At 44.8% G+C, this 22,152-nt stretch overlaps 1 protein-coding gene and 1 long non-coding RNA gene across 2 annotated transcripts in view; one reads left to right on the plus strand and one right to left on the minus strand.

The window, feature by feature from the left end:
* LOC142889659 (uncharacterized) overlaps positions 1–22,152 on the minus strand; it is a 250,072-nt gene that overhangs the window by 117,178 nt on the left and 110,742 nt on the right. The window lies entirely within an intron of this gene.
* The window catches only part of LOC142889657 (protein kinase C-binding protein NELL1-like), a 97,002-nt gene that overhangs the window by 65,095 nt on the left and 9,755 nt on the right, over positions 1–22,152 (plus strand). The window contains exons 10-11 of the mRNA XM_076028449.1: positions 13,194–13,426; positions 13,870–14,064. Of these exons, the coding sequence (XP_075884564.1) occupies positions 13,194–13,426; positions 13,870–14,064 (428 nt within the window). The remainder of the gene's footprint in view (positions 1–13,193; positions 13,427–13,869; positions 14,065–22,152) is intronic.

The raw sequence follows: 22,152 nt of genomic DNA on the forward strand, positions 1-22,152 counted from the left end.
AATGGAGAACCCACCACCAGCAAAATAAACTAACCTGATCTCAAGGACTAAATTGCTGCTGTTGTGCTTTTCGGTGAAACACAGATTTAATTTTCTTTTGGGACTCTTTCAATTTGAGTTGTGCCTGCTTTCCTGCCATAAAGAAACTGTGCCTAAATCCATTTACATAATCAACCAAGTTATGAGGTGGCTCAGATTATGTAACCATTATGTAAAACTGCAAGCGCAGCAACCAAGGAAGTCATCTCCTCCCAAATTCGACGAAGCTCTGGACAATATGTGCGCAGCAAAGGGAAAGCTGACGGATAGCGGGTGACCTGGTACATCAAAGTCAACAAATATTGGTTACCAGAATTTGCTGGTGGCAACGAACCTACACAGTCCATGATTAATGATGAAAGCTGGAATACGACATAGCGGGGCCAGACTTATTTTCTCATTGGGTTTACTACTCAATTGGCAGGTATGACAAGTCTTTATTAAAGCAGATCCATCCTTTTTTAATCAGGGCCAAAAAATGACACTGAATTTGTCTTCTTAACACCCATATCACCAGCTAGATCATAATAGTAAGCTTTCATCAAAGTCCCTCTGAATTTCAGTGGCACTACAATTTGCACCACAGCTTTCCCCACAAAAACATCTCCTTGCACGCACCATCTCTGTACCAGGACATCATCCTGGACAAAATAACCCTGAGCTGCAGATTCCATGTCTGCAGTAGGCAGCACAGACTCAAAAAGAACTTTGCAAGATGGATCAGATTTTTGCGCCTGAATCAACTCAGTTTTATAGACGGGTGCATGGGTAAGATGACTTTGGTCTCAGTTTTGGACTGCTGAGCAGTTTCATTTTATTCACGACTCATGGCTCGAGCTGCGCAAGCTGGAAACAAATCAATATCAGGCTCACTCTTTACTTTTTCTTTCACCTCTACTTTTTGAGGTAGCAGTACAGGTACCTCAGTGACTACCGAAGGTGGTACATTGTCAGCCCAAACTTTCCTTCTGACCAGGTAGGGGCACGACACCATCTGAAATAAATGCAGAATCATCATCCTTTCCCTCAAAATCACTCACCTGTCAAGGTGAAACTCAGTTTTAAACGCTAACTGTCCAATGCAACAGGTTTTACTTTTGCACTACTTCAGAACTTAGCTTTGGCTTTAAGCGCAGGACATTCATTTTTCCAATGTCCTGGCTGCTGGCAATAGTTACTAGCATTATTTAAATCAGTTTTCTTCCAAGCACTATGCTTAGGCCTGGAGGAAGTGGATTCACTATGCACCCAAAAATTTTCCTTGTTTGTTCAGAAAATCTAGGCTGCAGCTTAACAATATCAGAATGTGGTTTTATGTGTGAGAATGTATTCATCAGCTAACACCGCAGCAGCCTGGGGAGTCTTAACTTTTCATCAATTTCTAAGAAGATCTCAGCACTGTCGAATGCTGTCGGATGTGAGGGCGGAGCCTCTTCACAGCCCAAACACTCTCAGATCCAGTGGCAACCGTCGCCTGCCTGTGACCAGTTGGGGTGAGAAGGAAATTAAAAAAAAGGAGAGAGGGAAAGAGAGGGTGAAAGAGGGAGAGATAAAGATTTAGAAGTAGTCAAAGAGTGAGTTGCAGGGTTAATAACAAATCTCTCACATTACAGATGTAGATATATAAAAATAATTAATTTAAATAAGGAAATAAAGAAAGACACACATACAAGTATATGAGGTATAACAATATAAACATGTAGATGTATTTAAATATATGTTGTTGTGTCATAGATATCAAACTATTATAAAATTTAAACAGGCTTAAATGTAAAGTGGTGGGGTGGTATAGCTGCTGTCCATGTGGAATGCATTTGTCCATGTTTGGGAGGGTAAGAGTCCAAAATGGCCCATGATACACCGTTAAATCAAGTCCTAGGTCCCGATCCTGGTGGCAAAGATGAAGTGATTGCACCAAGACTCCCAGGACTGCACTCTCCGGCTCCCGGTGTCATGGTCATCACCTGCCAGGGTCTCACAGAGGCTGTGACTGTATCATGAATATAAAAGGTAGTTCAAGTGATAGAAGCTCCACCCGCAAAGAGCGACAATCCCTTTAACGGGAGAGAAAGATCTCCCTCAGCGGCCTAGACCTATAGCATCTTAACTGACAGTGAGTTGATTCTAACTAAGCTTTATGGAAGAGGGTTAGGGTTAAGTCTACTCATAAATAAACTGACCGTGTCTGCCCCCCGCACCGAGGCCGGGAGATGGTTCCAAAGTAAAGGAGCCAAAAAGCTGAAACCTCTACCTCCTGTTCTAATTTTTTAGACTTCATGGGTTACCAACATTCCTGAATCCTCAGAGCAAAGGGCTCTCAGTGGATGATAAGTAGGGCTGGGCGATATGGATTTTTTTTTTTTTTTTAATCACAATGTTTTTCCATATGGATCGATCTTGATTCTTATCGATATGATCTAGATATGTAATTTTTGCAAAATGTGTCAGTTTGAGGGGCATCCTGAAGCTTGAAGAAACCAGAGATTCACTGAGACTTAACAATAAACAAAAAATAATAATATGCAGAAACCAAGGGAACATGTTGTCACACCTTCTGTCACATTCAAGTGCTAAATTGTCAGACAAAATAAAACTAAACCTGTACATTTATTTTACACTGATTTACCTCCCAGAGATTTCTGGGGGTACTGAAATGGAAAATAAAAATATTATAAACTACTTCAGTATGCGCATCGTTTGTAATTGTAAATATGAGTCATTTCCCTTTTCAAAATGATACACACTTTTACTTGTAACACATAAACACATAAACACATAAATTGTATAAAATAACAGCTGTGACAACTATCACATCAAATTGTTTTGGCTGGACATTGATCATCTCAAGTATAAGAGTTAGCATGGCTCTGGTACAAATACTACCTGAACAATGAAAGCAAAATGAAATCTGAGCCAATTATATATTATTATACGAGACAGTTATTCTTGTGCACTACTGAACATTATTTACCCCATTACAGTTTTTTTTGCAAGAAAGACAATCTGTCCACCATGTCTGGCTTTAAAGCCGCACTGTGGCAGGACACAATATTGCCACTTGTACTAAAAGCACGCTCTGATGGTGAGCTTGTGGCAGGAATACAGATGTACCTCTTTGCCAAGAAGCTCACTGTGGGTTATGATGTGGAGTGGGTTTTCCACCATACGAGGGGGTTGGTCTCACTGTCTGCTTCTGGAGCTTGCAGGTAATTGTTTAGTTCAGCCTCAACATCCTGCTTATTTGTTTAGAGGTAGAAACAGAGTGAGACTTCTTGAAAAAGCTGCCGTGTGTCTTCTTCTGTATTTTGGCTGGTGGACCTGAAGCCGCAGCATCTGCTCTGCCTCCACCCAATCTGGATGTCTGAGTAAATTGCGATGTGGTCTCACAGTCGCTGAGTATCTGTGCCTCAGCTCTGGATTTCACAGCCTCTACCTTGTCATCTTGGATGTAGCGGGTCTTGAATCGAGGATCAACGAGAGATGCCATGTTAAGGAGGTTGTCAGTGGCAGAATCATCATATTTTTCATTTAAATAGGTGGTGATGGTGGCTTTGATGGCCTTGGTTAGCTCTGTGTCATCCTCTCCTGGTTTCAAGACCTCTGTGTTAAAGAGCTGTAGGACAAGTTTCACACAAGAGACACCGACATGTGCTTCACCAGAGAGGGCATCAGTGAACTCCACGAGAGGATTATGGGCATTGTGGATGGATTCCAAGAACTTGATGTCTTGCCACAAGGGAGCCAGGTGCCTTGTTTTTCTATCAGCAGAAAACATCTTTGAAATGGCCTTCTCCTCCTTTGGAACTCGTGCTATCATAGCATGGCAAGAACCCCACCTGGTAGGTGATTCTGTAATCAACTGGTGCTTATAGGTAGGGAGAACTCCTGTTGTGCAGTTGCGAGTCCTCTCTGTAGATGTAAAATAGGTCATTATTATTTAAAAAGTCTGCTTGTCTTGTGATAATAAAACATAATATTATGATATCATTTGATATCATCATGAACTTACAAAATAGCAAGGTGCAGCCAATGAACAAAACACTGCAGTCTGGTCCAGCCTTTGAGGGAAACAGCCTTGACAATGTTTACCCCATTGTCTGTTGTTATGCTGGTGGCTCGTGGTGAAATATTTTGCCTCCTTCAATTTCCAGTTTACGACGGCATTCATCATAAAGCTGTGGCAGCGCCGTTTGAGAGAAGTGTTTTCTGCTGGGGAGCTTGTACCTGGGCTAACTACACATGTGTCAAACTGTGTTAGGGCATAGGGCGACACGGTGGCGCAGTGGTTAGCGCTGCCCCTTCACAGCAAGAAGGTCGTGGGTTCGATTCCGGGCCTGGGGCCTTTCTGTGTGGAGTTTGCATGTTCTCCCTGTGTCTGCGTGGGTTCTCTCCGGGTTCTCTTGCTTCCTCCCACACTCTGTGAGGTCAATTGAACATTCTAAATTGTCCGTAGGTGTGCATGTGAGTGTGAATGGTTGTTTCTATGTGGCCCTGGATGGAACTGAATGTACATATATATAAATTTACATATATATATATATATGTATACACAGCTGCTGCTGTTGAATCTCCTGTCTGAAACACAAGGTATCTGTGATTTCCCTCTCTTGTGCTGTTGTTGCGTGTTTGTGTCATCGACCTTGCAGCATTTTACTCCAATAAAACCGTCTGAGCGCTGACTGTAATTTATTCCCCATGAAACCCAATGGTGTCAGGGCCATGTAGAGAGCAACCCTCTACACTCCCAACCCCCCCACCCCCACCTCCTCATTATTCCAATAATATTATTTTTAATAATAGATTATGATCAGAATTAAAATAATGACAATACATTTCATTATTTGTTTTTAATTTTTTTAATAATTCTCTTTTTTCAAACACTCTTCCCTCCCAACTGTACCTCTCATCTTCACCTGATCATCTGCTTTTCAGGTCTCTGATGAGGCTGCGACACACAGTGTCCACCATGAGTTGAGGGGGAGTGGGAGGGAGGGGTGGTGGGCAGGGAAGGGGTCCGGGGGATGAGGGAGGAGGGTTGTTTGCCCCAGATAAATGTTGGAAAAGGACGATGAGAACAGGCAGAGAGAAAGAGAGAGAGGGAGAGACTGGTGCCCCCCCAGGCTCCCTCCCTGCATCCCCCTGCTGGAACACAGACATTAGGTTGGGCGTTGGGCAGGTCCACCTGGACATCAGTGCCTCACAAACTCACAAAAACACACACACACAAACACTCACTCTCACACTCACACTCACACACACACTCTCTCTCTCACACACACACACACACACACACCATGTTGCTGCCTCCACATTTTTTCTCCTCACTGAAATTTGAGGAATAAGAAGAACCATCAAGAGTGTGAAGGTGTCAATCATCTCATCAGACATCAATCATTCTTTAATTTCATTCTTTCATTCACAATTCATTCATCAACAGATGCTAAGCCCCGTCCCTCAATGGTCCCTGGAGGACTGGTGCACCCAGGGGACGCTGTGACGTCACTTCCTGCTGCTGCTGCTGTAACAGCTGTGGTTGGTTTTCTTGTGTAGTTATTTTAAGTGAAAAGAATAGAAATAGAAATAGAATGGAAGCTTTCATTAATATCCTATTGGGGAAATTTTGTTACAGCACAATATAGTTACTTACTTACTTACGCCTATTACCCCGTCTGGGGCTTAGGCCACCAACAAGAGTTCTCCAAGCGTCTTGGTCTTGAAAATGTAAAAGTCTTAGTATTTTTTTTTTAATTATTATGATTTTTTATAATTATTATGAAATATGTCCTTTAATGCCTTTTTTCTGCTCTTGAGGACCTTGAAAGATAGGAACGTTCAGGAAATGTGGAATGATTCATTGGAATATTAATAAAATTATTATATAGTTAATTACTGTATAGGTTTTTGTATTGTTTCCCAATTTGGAATCAGTTGCGTTTGTTTTGCGTTACCCCCAATTTAAACCAAAAGCGTGTGTGCGGAGCCACATGGAAACCACTCCGTACCTTTCATGTCACGTCACACCGCGGTCGTCAGGGACAGTGCGACGCTCATTGTAATATGTTCTTGTAGTGGAAGACGGGGTGATTAGCATTAATGTAGCCCTACGGCAACTGCTTGGGCACAATAGGAAACGGAAGTAAACGCAAGTTCAATACACTACATCTCCCATCTTCACAAAAAGAAAAGGCATTTAAACATACATAGATTGGACACATTCTCAGCATTTTGAATGTCCTGACTTTAAGGAAAAATAAACTTCATATTTATTTAGAGTTCAATACAAACATATAAACATTTGAAAACAATGTCACTAACTTCGAAGGAGAGGTTGCCAGCACTTCACTTCCCCAGGTGTCTTTACCAAACCTGTTCCCTTCACTAATTTATAAGTTCAGTCTGTCGGGTGGTCTGACGACTCTGCCTCGGCTCGTGATGTAGGCTTCACCTGGTCGGGCTTGGGCATGGCTCAAAGGTTCTCTGGGAGTTGAGTGAGGCTGCGCAGATGGAATGGGAGGCAGCTGTTCTTTTTCAGTTCTTTGCTCTGGCGGCTCCATCCGAGGCTCGTCACGCATCCAGTGGCGCGGGTGGTTGGCAGCTGGCGTGCTTGTGCGAAGATGTTGACTGTTGCGGCGGTACTGCTTGCTTCCACTATCCACAACGTAAGATGCACTGTGCACTGTGCTGTCTGACCAGGAAAAGGCTGCATCCGAACCTCATCTCCCGGCTGGAGGACAACCTCGGGTTGTCCTCCTTTCTTGTGGCCGTGATAGTACTTTTGATTAATTTTGGTTTGATCTAAGAGACGCTTGACTTTTAGTGGGTCAAAGGCTGCTGGTGCGAGGAGCTCGCGTGCTGTAGGAAGCTTGTTTCGTGGCCTTCTTCCCATGAGTAGTTGAGCTGGTGAGAGACCAACTGGCTCAAGGGGAGTGGTCCTATAGTCTAGCAGTGCGAGGTGCTTGTCTGATGCCTTGCGCCAGAGCCGCTTAATTGTTTGCACTGCACGCTCTGCTTCACCGTTTGAGTGTGGTGTATGTGGTGTATGCGGTGAAGATGCCGTGAACAATGCTGTAGCTCTTGCAGAAGTCTTTAAACTCTTCTGAGGAGTACTGTGGACCGTTTTCAGATCGTATAGTTGCACGTATGCCGTGTCTGCTGAACTGTGCTTTTAATGTCTCAATCACTCTGTGACTGCGGGTGTCTCTCAATCCATCCACTTCAATAAACTTTGAGTAGAAGTCTACAAGCAGTATGTACTGTTTCCCTTCAAACTCAAAGAGATCTGATGCTACCTCTTCAAAGGGCAACTCAGGCGTTTCTGTCGGTTTGAGCAGTTCTCTGGGCAGCTTGTTCTGGAAGTCTGCACACAGACTGCAGTTTCTTACCACTTCTTCAAGCTGTGCGCTCATCCCTGGCCAGTAGAGGGCCTCGCATGCTCGCTGTTTACTCTTGACTATCCCCATGTGTGACTGGTATATGAGCCTCAACATGGGTTCAAGCATGGTGGGGGGCACTACATTCGTACAATAGTTATTTGTAGATGATTCCACCTGACAATGCGAGCTCGCTTCTGGACATGACGTCTGTGTTCAGACCACCCACTTTGGATGACTTGTTGGAGACTGCTGAGCTCTTCTTTTGTCAGCTCTTGTAGTTCTGTGGACTTCTGGTCACTGACAGAGACAACGTTTAGCATTGAGATACATTCCAAACCATTAATTTCTGGTGTTTTCTCAGAAATCTGTGCTCTGGAGAGTGTGTCAGGAAGTTCCACGTCTTTCCCTCTTCTGTATCTCACAGTCAGGTCATACCATTGCAAACGAAGACACACTCTCTGTATTTGCATTGGCGTAGACAACAGAGGTTTATTGAATATGTCTTCGAGGGGCTTGTGATCGTTATATACAGTGTTCCAAATATGTGATTGTGGAACTTTGTGCAAGCGTGAACAATAGAAAGTGTCTCTTTTTCGATTTGCATGTAGTGCGTTTCGGCGTCTGTAAGAGACCTTGAGGAGAAGGTAATTGGCTGGTCATCTTGCAGTAGAACTGCTCCTAGTCCACTGCTGCTTGCGTTGCGAAATGTCATGACAGGCTTTGCGGGGTCGAAATATTTAAGCACTGGGGGATGTGAACATGCCTCTTTCAATCTGTCAAAACCTATTTGCTGTGCTGGTTGCCATAAAAACTCAACATCCCTTTTTAGGAGCTGCCGCAGCGGTGCATCCACTTCGCTGAGGTTAGGTATGAATTTTGATAGGTATGTGATGAAGCCGCAAAAACGCTTGATACCTTCTTTATCCACCGGTGCTGGCATACGTCGAATTGCTTCCACCTTTGCTGGGTCAGGCTTCAGGCCGTCAGCTGTTATCAGATGTCCGACGTATGGCACTGATGACTGGCGAATGTGGCATTTGTTGAAGTTGAGCTTTAGGGTGTAGATTGTAGCTCTCTCGAAAACTTTGCGCAAGATTGAATCATGTTCCTGAACTGTAGGAGCTGCTATAAGGATGTCGTCCATCACGCTTATGGCTCCTAGAATGCCTTCAAGCATTTGGTCCATTATACGTTGGAAGATTTCGGGAGCGCATTTTACGCCAAAGGGAAGCCTGAGCCATCTAAACCGACCAAGGGGTGCATTTTTCTTTTTTTTCTTTTTTTTTTTTCCTTGTCCGGTCTGGCCATAATGACAAGCAGAAGTGTCTCTGAATGTCTATGATGGCTGACAGATTTTATTCTCAGAGGTAGATCTTGAGAGTGTGAGCCACGTGGGTGGTTTCAGGAGCTACCTCTGGCCATGACCGGACTGAGGGGGATAGATAGGGGGGTGAGTAGAGAGGGGAAATGAGTGTGTGTGTGTGTGTGTGTGTGTGTGTGTGGGGGGGGGGGGGGGGGGTTTGATGAGATGATGAGAGGGATAGAGAGAGAGGAGTATGGGAGGCAACTGGCAACAATATACAATTGTGTTAAAAGAGAACAAAACAGATCGTAAATATGCATAGCTAATTGTCAGATAGTGCATATATACCCATACAAACATACATGCGAGTTCATACAGTGATGTTAATAATAATAGCGATGATAATAATAGCAACGTTAATAGTAATAATAATAATAATAATAGTAATAATAATAATAATAGTAATAATAATAATAATAATAATAATGTTGATAGTAATAATAACGATGATAATAATCTACTCATGGATAAATAAGACAATAAGCTATGCAATAGTGTACAACAGTGTACCCGCGCTTGTGTATATTTGTGTGTGTGTGCGTGTGTGCGGGTGTATGTGTATATTTGCATGTGTGTATACTTGTGTGTGTGTGCATGTTTGCATCTGTGTATACGTGTGTGTGTGTGTGTGTGTGTGTGTGTGTGTGTGTGTGTGTATGGATGTGGTGGTGTGTGTACCTGAATGTGGGAGTGGGTGTGTTTAAGTACGTCACTGGAAGTAGGCTGCCAATTAGTGCGGTCTCCAAGGCCGCAACCGCCCCACGCCAGCGACGAGCCGGGGGGGGGGGCCCGGACACGGCATACCCACCGCAAAGCCGGCCAGGAAGAGGCCCGGAGCAGCAGGCCCCCGGGCCAGAGGGCACCCGCCCCACGAGGAGCCAGGGCAGGATGACAGGGAGGCAGATACCCCAAGGAGAAGGGACACCACCCAGGGCGGACAGGCAGCAGAGCCCGGCCCCCAGACGGGGGCCCCCCAGGGCAAGCGAGACCAGACTCATCCCCATGACAGGACCCAGCCCCTTCACCCACCGGGATGATCAGTACCCAAGGCAGGCCCGGGCACCCAGAGGCCCCCCCCCCCTACGGACCCAGTATGCCGCATCAACCGGCCCCCTCCACCCCCCACACCCCCCAGCCACCCCCACCGCCCCGGGACCCCCCGGCCCCTGGGGCCACAGCCGCACCCCCGCCCCCAACGCCGGCAAAGCGGGCCCCCGAGCGAGAGTCCCCCCTGGTTCCCCCTGTGCCCTGTAAAAGAAGAAGATAAATAATTAAAAAGATAAAATTAAATAATCAATCCGTGGACCCCCGCCCACCATTGTCAGACCCCCGTGTCTCAGGTCGTCGCCGCCCACCCGCCCCCGAGCGGCGCAGGGGGACCACCCGGGCAGCGGCCCGGTCCCGGGATTGGGGGAAGGGGGACCCCGCCACCAGTGGCAAGGTCCCCATAAGCCCAGCCGGTCTCGCACCTCGGGGGCACCGGACTGCACAGGGCCCATCCAGGGTGGGAAAGATATCGGGTCCAGCCCCCACTAGCAGGCCGACCCCACTGTGTGTAGGAGTGTCAGTGTGTGTATATGTGCACTTGAGCTGCATTGAAAGTTGTGAGGAAAGATGATGGTTCATCAAGCTCTATTTGTAAAAAACCTGACTTTGCATTTAGGACTGAAAAGACTTTGGCGCCTGGAATCATTGAGACCACTTCTTCTGCAGTGCGCATGGGATGGTGTTCTCTCTTGATGACTTTGTTCAGGTCACTAGGGTATATGCAGATCCTCACTTTGTAATTTCTCTCTGCTGCAACCATGGAACTCACCCACTCAATAGGCTCTTCAACTTTAGTGATGTAGCCATCTTGCTCCATTTCAGCTAATTTTTCGATTATTTTCTCTCTGAGAGCAGCTGGTTGCCTGCGTACAGGATGAACTACACCTTTTGACCCCGGTTCAAGCTTTATGGAATATTTTCCTGGCAAGGTTCCAGTGGTGCGTGTTAGTTCTGGGAACTCATCAAGTCCAACGGGAACACACTGTGTTTCTTCATTGGCGGCGTTTTGTACGCAGTGCTTCTTTGCGTTGCACTTTAGTAAGTCAAGTCGCGATCAATCCCAATGCCTCAGCTGTAGTGCCACTGAGCACATTTTCTTGAGCAATGTCCAAGATCTCAAACATTGCATTTGTTTTGCTCTTTGATGAGCTTATTTCGAGGCTAACAGCAGCTACAGGCTTTAGCTGATGATTTGAGTATGAGCGGAGTACTATTCCAGAACGCTGTAGCTCTCCTGTGTGAGCAAGTAATTGATAACTATGGAGCGTCAGTGTATTGCACTTTGCGCCTGTGTCAATTCTGAATATTCTATTCTATTCTATATTCTAATTCTAACTCTACCACCCATTTATCACTTTTGGGGTCACTGGGTTGAATTGTGTTTATGCTCAAGATTTCTTCATCATCTGAAGGTTCATGCTTTGGGTCGACGGTGACAGTGCTGACTGCACGCTTATTGCACACAGTTGCCCAGTGGTTTGGTTTGTGGCAGTACGAACAGACTGAGCCTTTTGCTGGGCACTTGCCTTGATTCCACTTGTGCTGTGGGTCTTTTCCACACTTGGTGCACGACTTCGGTGAGTTGATTGATGCTTGCTTTCGGTAATTAGAATTACCTTTGAAGGGCATCTTCTTACTTGGTGTGAAGTGTTTGGGTTTAACTGTCACTGCTGATATCTGAGAATCTTCGTCTCTGACGATTTTCATTTGCTTCTGGGATATTTCGAATTGCTGAGTAAGTTATATCGCTTTATTTAACGTGAGGCTCTCGCCTCTTTCGAGCAGCCGTTCCTGAACTCGCTTCTCTCTCACCCCCCCGATAATGGCGTCAACGAGCATGTTGTCGGGATCGGTGTACTTCGCAGTCCATTAGAATTAGCCTTAAGTGAGTTATCAAAACTTTCAGTTGGCCCTTGTTTCCTTTGTTTGAAACGGTGCCTGCCTATTCTCTTGTTCTTTCGGGGTCTAATGTAATTGGCGAATTTGTCCAGTACCTTCACTGGGTCTTCCTTATCTCCGTCCTCCCAGGCGAGTGTCTTGTAGACCTCTCTGCCTTGCTCTCCGACCCACGTGCCTAGCCATCCGGCTTGCTGCTTCGCCGTTATGCCGGAGAGGGGGCCATCAAAGACGAACGACGTGTGACTTCGGAACCTCTCGAATTCTTTATATAAATCCGAGGCGTCCCTGTCAATCTTTGGGTGATCAAACTGTGGCATGGTCATTCTTCCTGTCTTTCTTTTTTTTTTTTTTTTTTTACTTCTGACACCATGTAATGAATTCTTTGGCTGAAAGCACGCTCGGAGACCGGGGGTGATTAGCAACAACTCATGTCTTTATTATTGCACTGCGCGAACGTAGCCCTACGGCAACTGTTTGGGCACAATAGGAAACGGAAGTAAACGCAAGTTCAATACATTACACTCATCTCCTTTAGCCAGGAGTAAACATGGAGCGAAGGAAGAGATTGAAAGCATGGCTCCAGTTCGGAAAAAGAGACGAGAACACTGCTGTGTGTAATCAGTGGAACGCTGTCGTCTCATGTCGAGGTGCAAATACCTCAGCTATGCGAACACATCTGTCGACCTGGCATGGAATTAAATTCCAGGAGTGTGGAGCGTTCAATAGGCTACGTGTTAATGCTAATGCTGCTTACGTTTCTGCTGTTGCAGCTGCAAGCTCTGCTGTGATCTCCGTCAACGACGGTAAACATCCACACATATATTCTGCACTTGGCACACTGTCACCCTGCAAGCAGCATGCAGTTTTTCATTATTTAAGCCGAGCAACATAGAAATATTTTCTTTTTCATACGTTTTAGAGAATGATGAGACAGTCAGAGTGTTCACCCATTCACTGACATTTGGTTTAAGCTTATAAGTAACTTATAAAGCAACAATATTTGCATTTTTGTTTTGAATGTTACAAGAGTCAGACACTGTTAAATCACTGTTTAAATGAAATATGTTCATGTCTTTTGACATTTTGGGGGAAAAAATGGTTGCTTTTGGAGATGTGGACTGTGTAGAAGTACTTTTTCCCCCTCAAAAAAATACTCGGGAATCATTATGAGAATCATGAGAATCGATAAGCAGAATCGACAATGGCATTGAGATCGATAAAATCTTCCAAAGCACTGTTCCAAGAGTCAAGTAAAATACAGATATGTATATATATATATATATACATATATATATATATATATATATATATATATATATATACATACACACATTTATATGTAAGGTAATTATATATACATAGATAAATGTTAAAAATCCATTTTCCCTCCAGCAGGAGACACAGACTTGTTTGTTTGTTTCCACAGTGATTCACTCTGTTGTTGTTGTGTTGTTTTTGTTGTGTCCCTCCAGACGTGGACGAGTGCTCCTCGCTGATTCACTCCTGCTCAAACGACAGCGTGTGCGTCAACCTGCCGGGCGGCTACGACTGCGTGTGCAGCTCGCCAGGACGCAACTGCAGCGGCGACTGTCGGCAGCAGAGGGAAGAAGGGGCGGGGTCAGAGGAGGAGGAGGGGGCGGGGCTCCGACGAAATGGCGAAGACTGGACGCATGCATCTGACCCCTGCACCATTTGCTCCTGCAAGGTAGGACTAGGTTCGAACAGGTTTAACAGGTTCTAACTGGGTCCTGGTCTAACAAGGTCCAGGATCTAACAGGGTCCAGGGTCTAACAGGGACTAACAGGGTCTAGCAGGGTCCTGGTCTAACAAGGTCCAGGGTCTAACCGGGTCTAACAAGGTCCAGGATCTATCGGGGTCTAACAGTGTCCAGGGTCTAACTGGGTCTTACAGGATCTCACTAGGTCAAGGGTCAAACAGGTTCAGGGTCGAACATGGTCAAACAGGGTCTAACATAGCTTAGGATCTAACAGGGTCTAACAGGATCAGTGTCTTACAGGGTCTAATAGGATCAAGTTCTAACAAGGTCCAGGGTCTAACAAGGTCTAAAGGGTTTAAAAGGGTCTAACAGGGTCTAATTAGGTCCTGGTCTGTCCTCTGTCACTCTCCTCTTGTGGTTCCGCTGTGCAGGATGGTCTGACCTTCTGCAGGAGGAGACCCTGCCACTGCAGAGACCCATACCACGACCAGGACCAGGACCTAGACTCGTCCTGCTGCCCCGATTGCGATAACAAGCCCAGCAGTGACTGCCTGGACCAGAGCAGAGGGAGACTCCACCGCAGCGGTGCCACCTGGCTGCAGGGCTGCCAGCAGTGCCGCTGCACGGTCGGTATTTGAGTGTCGTCTGGAATCTGCTTCATTTTAGGGTTGTACAAATCCACAGTAAATTACCCTGGTGGCCACTATGAAGGTCGTAGTGACATGAGACAAAAACCCACAAGTTTGTCCCATTGAGACCTACATGTCACAAACTGTGACCTTTGACCTCACGTCACCATCAAGTATCTATCCCCATAAAAGCGAAAAAGAACAATTTGATTCAATAACAGTTATTTTTATTAGGTAGGTTTACAAAAGTGCAGCACAAAGGTGCACAACAGTGCATTACTCAGGTCAAATAAGTTGGCTGATTTTTGTGCCCCCCTCCGGATGCCCAGGCAGTATAACCTGGACGTCTGCTTCTGGGCCCTGACTGCAACCAGCTCAAAACAGCCCTCCCCAGTTTACATGCACACAAGCTTAAACAGGAGGTGTTTACATAGAAGAAATAAGAACACAATAAATATCTTATAAAAGTTACGCATGGAGCAGGGTAAAAATGTGCAGTTAATCTGCGATTAATCACGAGTTAACTCAGGACACAATGCAATTAGTTGCGATTAAAAATATGACAGCCTTAATATATATATATGTACATATTAGAGCTGTCAGTCGATTAAAAAAATTAATCCGATTAATCGCATGGTTTTCCATAGTTAACTCAATGATTAATCGCAAATTAATCGCATATTTTTTTATCTGCTCTAAATCTACCGTAAACCGATATTTTTCCATTTTTTTAATAATCATATCAACATGGGAGTAGGCAAATACTTGCTTTCTGCAAATGCAGCATGTTTATTCGTGTTGGAGCAATGACAAGTACTACTAACAAAACAAAAGATGCACAGGGTAAAAAAAATAATTAGAAACTCAAGCCCAACAAAAATAACAGATTGGCATAACTGTAACATTACATAGTAATGATTACTAGTACTACCAAAATTTGTATATTTTACTTTTCAACTCGAACTTGAACTATTCATCCCCTTTTTTCAGCAGCCATTAACACAAAAGGATGGCCCTTATGCATTGCATCAAACTGTGATGCACAAAATAAATTAAATTAAATCAAAACAATAAATAAAGTGTGAATTAAACAGGGGGCAGTGCAATACAGAACACGACTCAAATGATATAGTGCAGTTCGGCAGTATAGCCTATAAGAGCTGTTCAGCATCCATAGTAATCCACAGTCAGTGCCATAATCATCCATAGTCAGTATAATATACAGTATATGATATCGCGCAGACCCTCGTCCTCCACGACATTAATTGGCCTGCAAGCCGTAGCCACACCCATTTAGCCACCGCTGTTGAAAGTTGGTGTGTGGTGGACGCGGCCAGTGGTCTCCGTGCCACACCATCCAACGTGGTTTGCTTTACCTTAGAAGGGGGCGGAGGGCTCTCCGCGTCAGCTGTATGCTTCACAGACAAGTGATATGTAAGACTACTCGCACTACAAATTAAATACAGTGTTACAGTAAATGCATATCACTTTTGTCCTGTCAAGACTGCCATCTGGCAGGGTTTTGAAGTGGAACTTTCCATTTACAACTGACGCCTTAGCCATGTTAGTGCTTCCTAGTGCTCATCTACGCTCAGTGTCTTTTTCTTTTTTTGTTGTGTTTACAAGCCGACTGCAAGCGTGTGACTGTGTGCTGTGAGTCAATTCATTTCCCGTTTCCACAATCTACGGAGCGGCCAAAGGTTCAAAAAGCACCATGTGCGTTAATCGCGCGATAAAAAAATTGTCTGCGATAAAGCGGCGTTGAGTTAACGTGTTAATAACGCGTTAAATTTGACACCCTTAGTGGATATATATATGTATTTCAGACAGGGTCACTTTGTCAAAAATAAACAATTTTATTACACAATCATCACGTTATGGTTCTGCTTGGGGTCCCCCCACCCATTCCACGTAAGCGCGTGGAAAGCCTGAGGCGGGAAGCTGCTCTTCCCGCCCTTCACGAGCCATCGTGAAAGGCATAAGGCAGGGAGGGCATCTCAGGTTCGGTCTGGGGACTCCCTCTCCTACACGTTTGCGTGAGAGACCTGGGCAGGAAGCTCTTCCTGCCCTTCACGAGCCTTCGTGAAAGGCGATGCAGGGAGCCCAGAGGCAGCAACTACGAAAATCAAGTCAGCGAGCAACTAAATAAAGCTATAAGGTAAGAAGTAAAGACAGTTAAAGCTGGTGCGGTACAACCAGCTTGGCGAAAGAGATACAGTTGGAGTGGAATATAATATAGCAATATTTCTAATAGATTTAAGATTAATATGTCGCAGCGGTTGAAGTAGCATTTAGGTGGGCGAGAATGCAACAGACCGAGCAGTGACATAGTAGAAGTAGGGCGTCGATGATAGAAGAAATTACCAAAAAAGCCAATCTAGAGTAATAAGATATATATTTGTAGAAAATAAACATAATAGTAATGATAATAATAGCAATAACAATAAAACAGTAATAATAATAATAACAATAATAATAATAATAATAATAATAATAATAATAATAATAACGATAACATGATAATAGATAATATCAATAATAAACAGAATTATCATAGCAATCATGAATTACACATAGTTATACCAATACATGTAGATAAACATAAGAGACTGAAGTTCCTAAAGGCGCATAGCTTTTTGAGCATAGAGAATAGCTTGTGCCACGGGACGCAGATAGCATTCGTACGCGGCTGAAGACCACCTTCCCATAGCTTTAAGTGTTGAAACAGGAGTTTTAAGTGCTGCTGTTGTTGAGTGGGCAGTGTAACGTTCGGGGAAAAGACCACAGGATCGGCAAAGGAGGCATAGGCGAGAGGTGAACCAAGCCTTTGTCATGGGATCCCCCTCTCCGTAGCGAAAAGCGGCTCCTTTGGGTTGGCTTGTGGTCTCCTCCTTAAATAGCGGCTCATGGACAAGAAAGGGCAGAAAGCAGTATTAGTTTTTGCAATCAAAACATTTGTTCCTCTCCTTTCCTTTTCAGATTTAGAATGTTTAAGAAAAATGCAAAAATAAGTGTCAAAAACAGTAATATCGGACAGAGAAAGATCGTGATCCGGGTCAAAGAGTCTTGTGAGCGTGGAAAATTCCCTGCCTCTTAAAAAGCCAAAAAAGGCACCACACCTTTTTACGGTCAAAAAATGTTTTGTACATCTGAATGTGAATGTGGAAATGTGCGTACGATGGGTTTTCGTGCGTAAGTATCTTTTGTACATGAGGCCCCTGCAGTGCAGTGTTACCTGGATCATATCCTGTGTACAGTTGCAGATGATGAAGAGCATCTGCACAACCTGGATGCAACTCTTCAGGTACTGGAGGACTTCGAGATGAGAGTTCGTAAGGAGAAATGTGTCTTCTTCCAGTCATCAGTTGAATACTTAGGTCATGTGATTGATGCTACAGGACTACACACGGCCCCATCAAAAATAACAGCGATTGTGGATGCACCCCCACCACAAAATTTCAGCCAGCTGAAGTCTTTTTTAAGACTGTTGAACTACTACGGGTGGTTCATCCCCAATCTGGCATCACTGCTGAAAAAAACTACATAACCTGCTATGTAAAGAGGAAGCCTGGGAGTGGACCACCAGCTGTCAGGAGACTTTTCAAAAAGCTAAGCCTTCACTAATGGCATCCGAGGTCCTAACCCACTTCAATCCATCGCTGCCAATTCAGCTTGCCTGTGATGCTTCTCCTTGTGGAGTAGGGGCACTGATTTCCCATGTACTGCCCAATGCCAAAGAAAGGCCAATTGCTTTTGCATCAAGAACAATAAACGAGACAGAGACCAATTATGCTCAACTAGAACGTGAGGCTCTGAGCATTGTCTCACTGGAAGAGCTCATCTCTGGGGGATCGCCAAATGGGAGCAACACAATCCAGCCTGCGCCTCATTACAAGCCTTTTCTGCAGCGCTTTGCACGGGATTTGGGGTGCCCTCCCAGGGTCCGGACTCCACGGGGGGTCTGGTGAACCTACGTCAAGGGGGTCGGTCTGTGGCAGACTATTCCATAGCCTTTCGCAACCAAGCGTTTCGCAAGCTTGACAGAGCAATTGGAATGTCGAGGCCCAGTGTGATGCTTATCTGTTGGGCCTTACATCAAGGATGAGGTGGTTTCCTATGAGCTCCCTACTTTGAATAGCCTCATTGACCTGAGAACACGGGTGGACTGATGTATCCAAGCCCAACGGGAGGCGAGGCGGTGAGAAGGAATCAACCAGTTTTTGGAACAAAGCCTGCACATCATTAGAGGTCACAGCTTCTGCCTGTACTGTGGTCAGACTGGTCACTTCATCGCCCGCAGTCCAGTAAAAGCCCAGGGCTCACCAGTAGTTGGGAAAATACTGGTGAGTCAGACATCTAAACAGTTCCCCAAGATGCGCCTTTTCTGTCAAACCCGTTTACTACTGGCAAATGGCGCACAGACCATGTCCCGGATTGTGCTCCTGTACACCCCATAACAGCCGCCCTTAATACAGCCTACAAAAGCTGAGTCATCTGGAAATTTCTGGAGGAAGCAGGAGTCGGAGTTGTGCTGGTGGTCCGATGTGTACAAGTTAAACAAAAAAGGTGACAGAACAGTTCCTTGTGGAGCCCCGTACTGCACAGGATGGTCTTAGAAACATTGTTATTGAGCCGCACATACTGCAGTCTGGCAATTAAGATAGTCCAGTACCCAGGAAACAAGCGTCAGTTCAATCTGCAACATCCTCAGCTTTTCAGCAAGCAGCTCAGTTTAGATCGTGTTAAAGGCACTCGAAAATAGTACATAATCCTTACAGTTGCGTGTGGGGTGTCGAGGTGAGCGTGGACCCTCTGGAACAGGTATGAGAGCATCATCAACGGCGATGTTAGGTTGGTATGCAAACTGTAAGGGATCAGTCAATGTACTCACTTTGGGCCTGATGTGGGCGAGCACCAGCCTCTCAAATGTTTTTAATAATGTGTGAGCTAAGAGCAATAGGTCTGTAGTCGTCAGGGCCTGAATGTGTCTTTTTGGGGACGGGGACCAGACACAATGTTTTCCACAGAGCAGGGATCCTTTGTAGATTCAGGCTCTGGTTAAACATGTTTTGTCCCCCCCCCCAAACACTAAATGGAGTCGCTGCAGAGGCACAGAAGAGCCGCGGGTTGCTGACCCCTGATGTAGGTTAACAGTTCTTTTTTTTTTCACTGTGTAACTTCCTTTTCCAGGGGGAATTTCCTCTCACTTCTTGTAGTACTGCGTAGGTATTTGTCATTCAAAAGATTGCAGTAAACATTTTTCTTAAATTTATTATGTTTTTATGCGATGCCATTTGTTACTTTTTCTTGACATTAGAATGTTGCAGAGAGGGGGCTAATGGTTTAGTTATTTGCCCAGTAGGTCCTGGTTTGCCCAGTAGGTCCCAGTAGGTTGTGATAACTACGTCATGCCTTGCGCCAGTTTTGGGAAGGCGCAAGGGGAGGAGGGAGGAGGTAGGTGTGTGTAGTTGTAGCATATTTGTCTTTTCTTTTCTTTTTTTCTTCTTTTTTTGCTCCTTGCATGGTCAGTGCTTTACTTGAAATACTTGGTTATATGGGAAGCATGATATGGATGGGACAATATTTCTTAAGAAAACTTATTGTTGATGAATAGAGTGGTGAAATTTGTAAGCTTTAATGTGAACGGGCTTCACGGACCTATAAAACGGAAGAGTTTTGATGTATTTGAAAAAACTCAAAATAGACATTGCTTTCGTACAGGAAACCCATTTAACACCCCTGGAACATAGAAAATTGAAGAGAGATTGGATAGGGCACGTAATAGCATCATCTTTTAACTGGCCATCCTAATATATAAGAACACCCCTGTAACACCTCCGCGAGGTGGTTTTGGTATTCGCATCGCATAAAAACGCATTCGTCACGGACATGCAAACAGAATGCGAGCTCAGTCCACATTAACAACCGTCTACTCCACTCACCTCTCCCGTGTACGTACTTAGTCGGCGCCCCACCTCCCGGCGGCGTCATTATAAAGTTACAAACAAGAAGCAAAAACAAATCATTTTTGTTAGACTTGTTTATTAGCATGCTAATAAATTTCACTTCGCATTAGCGTATTTTGTCAGCGGAGCAGCGGTCGCAGTTTCCCACATATGAGATTAAATGTGCGACGTTGCATCCGAAAATTTGCCAGCCACTGTTGATCTGAAAAAGAAGTCATCACCACTCTGTCCCACCAGTTGTTACTCCTCGTTCGGATCCATACGCATGAGCTGCAGTAGAATTAAAATGAGTGCTCTTTGTTTTAGCAACTGAACCCTTAGCTGAAACAATTAGAAATGATCCTGATATATAAGGTTTCCAGGTTGGTCAGACAACTCATAAAATTAATCGTCTGGCAGATGACATAATTTTGTATTTAAAGGATCCTGGTAACTCTCTTTCCAAACTGCAAACTGTTTTAAATATGTATGGCAATATTCTGGTTACAAAGTAAATTTGGAAAAAAGTGAAATTATTCCTTTAACGAATTTTGACCACTCTGAACTTCAGCAAACAAGTCTATTTAAATGGCCTATAGATGGTCTAAAATATCTTGGGATATTTGTAGACAGCAATCTCAAAATCCTGTATAAATTGAATTATCTCCCACTGCTCAGTTAGATTGAAGAAGACTTGCGAGACATTTTAATAGGGCTTAGAATGATTTTTGTTTCATACTGTTGACTTGTATCAAAACTTGTATCAAAATATGTACGCTGAAACGATCGCTTCAGTCATAGAGTCGTTTATTATCAGACAAGAATATCTGCACAACTTAAGTCCACACAAAGCACAAAGCGGGAAGAGCTCTATACAACCGATGTTACCATGCTGGCAGCGTGAACATCGCTATAAGGAGTGAAACTTGCGAGTCAAAATCGCTGCCTCTTCAGTTTGGCTGCCAGCGAACACAACACACATAACAAGCAGAGCACGGAGTTAGCGGTGGTGGCTAACAGTTCATCAACACCATTCAGCGGTTGTACGTTGCAAGTAGTCTTAAAACTAATGTTGCTTGAGGTCACAATACACTCACAGTCCTCATACATGTTTTCAAGTATTGTCGTGGCTGACTATTCTCTCGTCGTCCACCGGCAGAGTCGAGCCCGTCTCCCTCCCGTTGCCGACCGGACCGGTGTTCCATCGCATCTGCATTAGGCTCAGTGGCGTGGCCACCGGGGTGGCTGGGGGTGGCACTGGCTACCCCTGGAATATGATTGGCCACCCTGCCCGGCCACCCCCACCAGAGCTGCCAATCACTTTGTCAATCAGCTGCCAATCACTTTGTCCGAGTCGACGTTCATCCGCGATTGATTGAGGATTCGCGTCTTGATGCATTTCAACTCCGTCTTGCGGAAAAGGAGAAAACAAGGGTAGGTAAACAGTCGCTCTGTGCAGTGTTGAATGATGTACAAATGTTTAAATTAAGTTGATAATGTGGCATCATAGTCACGCCCTAACAACTGATTGCCTGGCTCGTCAGCCAATGATTGGGGGGTTGCCGTGCTATAAAGGGAGGGGTGGCAACAGTTGGTTTTCACTACACTTTGACGCTCCGTCACGTCATTTCCACTGCCGTGGTCACGCTTCCTTGCGCCCGTCCGCGTCTGCCTCAGGTATGGTTGCCTCTGCCGACTTTGTTTTTAATTGTTTTGGGGTACTTGTTTTTAGATTGTATGGTTTATTTCTAGGGTTTGGCATGTAGTGCGCCGTGGCTCTTTCGGCATGTGCCGCCTTTTACAACTCCCGGTGACACGACTGTAGACACTGGAAGAGCTCATTCCCTGGAACCATGGCTTTGCCGCTGTACTGACGGCCCCTAAAACCAGTCAAATTGCTGCTGCTTTGCTGACGCGGGAAGTTGTCGGATCACGTCATTAATTAAGATCCGAATTACGAAGCCGTTCTGCTTCTGACAGTCGGCGCGTAGTGACCACCAAACCATTAATTAGGTGGTCAATTATTTTTCCTTTTGTTGCATTGTTGAATTAATTGTGTATTTTTGTTTATTTGAATGTATACCTAACGTGTGTGTGTGTGTGTTTTAATTCCGTATACGCGTCCTTGATCTCTCCTATT

The sequence above is a fragment of the Nelusetta ayraudi genome, unplaced genomic scaffold (genome assembly GCF_046127955.1).
Source record: "Nelusetta ayraudi isolate G7.1 ecotype Tasmania unplaced genomic scaffold, CSIRO-AGI_Nayr_v1 ptg000023l, whole genome shotgun sequence".
NCBI lineage: Eukaryota > Metazoa > Chordata > Actinopteri > Tetraodontiformes > Monacanthidae > Nelusetta > Nelusetta ayraudi.